The sequence below is a fragment of the Orycteropus afer genome, unplaced genomic scaffold, assembly GCF_000298275.1.
Source record: "Orycteropus afer afer isolate SDZICR_OR568_19922 unplaced genomic scaffold, OryAfe1.0 scaffold00174, whole genome shotgun sequence".
Taxonomy (NCBI): domain Eukaryota; kingdom Metazoa; phylum Chordata; class Mammalia; order Tubulidentata; family Orycteropodidae; genus Orycteropus; species Orycteropus afer.
In genome coordinates this window covers 2,586,927-2,588,467 of record NW_006921761.1, presented here as the reverse complement: position 1 = coordinate 2,588,467, position 1,541 = coordinate 2,586,927, and the positions used below count along the sequence as shown (strand labels likewise).

The 1,541-nt window shown below is 41.9% G+C and overlaps 1 protein-coding gene across 1 annotated transcript in view; it reads left to right on the top strand.

Annotated features, from left to right (window-relative positions):
- The window catches only part of MELK (maternal embryonic leucine zipper kinase), a 93,262-nt gene that overhangs the window by 3,451 nt on the left and 88,270 nt on the right, over window positions 1-1,541 (top strand). Inside the window, exon 2 of the mRNA XM_007947002.2 lies at window positions 1,286-1,402. Within this exon, the coding sequence (XP_007945193.2) occupies window positions 1,286-1,402 (117 nt within the window). The remainder of the gene's footprint in view (window positions 1-1,285; window positions 1,403-1,541) is intronic.

Below are 1,541 nucleotides of genomic sequence, written 5' to 3'. Positions count from 1 at the left end.
CCTGTTTATGTCAGAGGAAAACTGTGCCCAGTAGGATTTTCCTTTTTTTTCCCTCACCCAAGTTAAAAGGTGTCTCTCCTCTAGTTAGTGGTTTCCTGTCTTTCCCATACACCCCTGGTAGCCATCAAAGAATACATTTTTTTGTGTGTGAAACCCTTTTTCTTGACTTTTTACCATAGTGGTACTTGTCCTTTCGTGATTGACTAACTTCCTTCAGCAGAATGGGCTCTGCGTCCCTCCATGTTATTAGATGTTTTGCAGATTCATCATTGTTCTTGAATGTTGCGGAGTATTCCATTGTGTGTATGTGCCATGGTTTGTTGATCCCTTTCTCCTTTGATGGGCATTTAGATTGTTTCCATCTTTCTGCTAAGTAATGCCATGATGAACATGGGTGTATCTGTTAGAGTCACCGCTCTTATTTCTCTAGGATTTATACCTAGTAGTGGGATTGCTGGATCATATGGCATTTCTATTTCCAGCTTTTTAAGGAAGTGCTGTGTTGTTTTCCACAGTGGTTGCACCATTGTACAGTCTCAAGGTCTGGTCTTTTTCAGGATTTTGAATTTTGTTCTGTATTTCTTCTCCCATTCTGTGCAGGACCTTCTGAGGGCCCAGTCAAAGCCATCAGTAGTGGAGGCTGGACACCTGGCTCTGCTGGCCTCCGGGTAGTGGGGGCTGTGGGTTTTGAATTCCTCTGGTCCTTTGGGCTGATTGTTCCCTTGAGTCTCTGATTTCCTTCACTCCTCTTTATTCCAGGTGAGGAGAGACCAATCCATCCAGCTTTTGATTTTGAAAAATTTCAAGTCCATAGAAAAGCTGGAAGAATGAGTGTGACTACCATATGCCCTTCACCTAGATTCACATTTTTAGCTCAATATACTTCTTATTTTTAAATCCTAAAATGATGGAACCTGAATTTCCAAAGCATTCCTTTTCTGAAAATCTCAGTGTGCTTCTTAAAGGCCCTTGTTGCCACTGAAAGTGGTTTCCAAGCCTAGTAACCAAGAACTGCCTGTCATTTCTTTGTTTGCAATGCTAATCTTCTAATGGCTTCGGTGATGGTTTTAATTTTTCGGACATTGTACTTGACCCATGTTGAACTTGTCTCTCACAACAGCCTGAGTCCTTTCCTAAGTGGGTTTTGTTATGTGCTTCTTCTGTATGTCAAACACTTTGTCTTGGGACTTTTGGTAACTTTTTTGAAACTTACGGAGTAGGTTGTTGATGTTGATGTTTCTTCCGTGTGGATTTATTGCTCAGCTGGCTTCATGTTTTGCCACAGAGTGATTTGCCCAGGATCAAAATGGAGATCGAAGCTTTGAAGAACCTGAGACATCAGCACGTGTGCCAGCTCTACCATGTGCTAGAGACTGCCAACAAAATATTCATGGTTCTTGAGGTTAGTAGTTTATTCCAGACACCTAGAAGCATTTGGCCACTTTATCAGTACCAAAAAAATTCACTGCCATTGAGTCAGTTCTGACTCATAGCAAACCCTCCTTGGGTTTTTGGGGCAGTATCTCTACGGAAGTGGATTG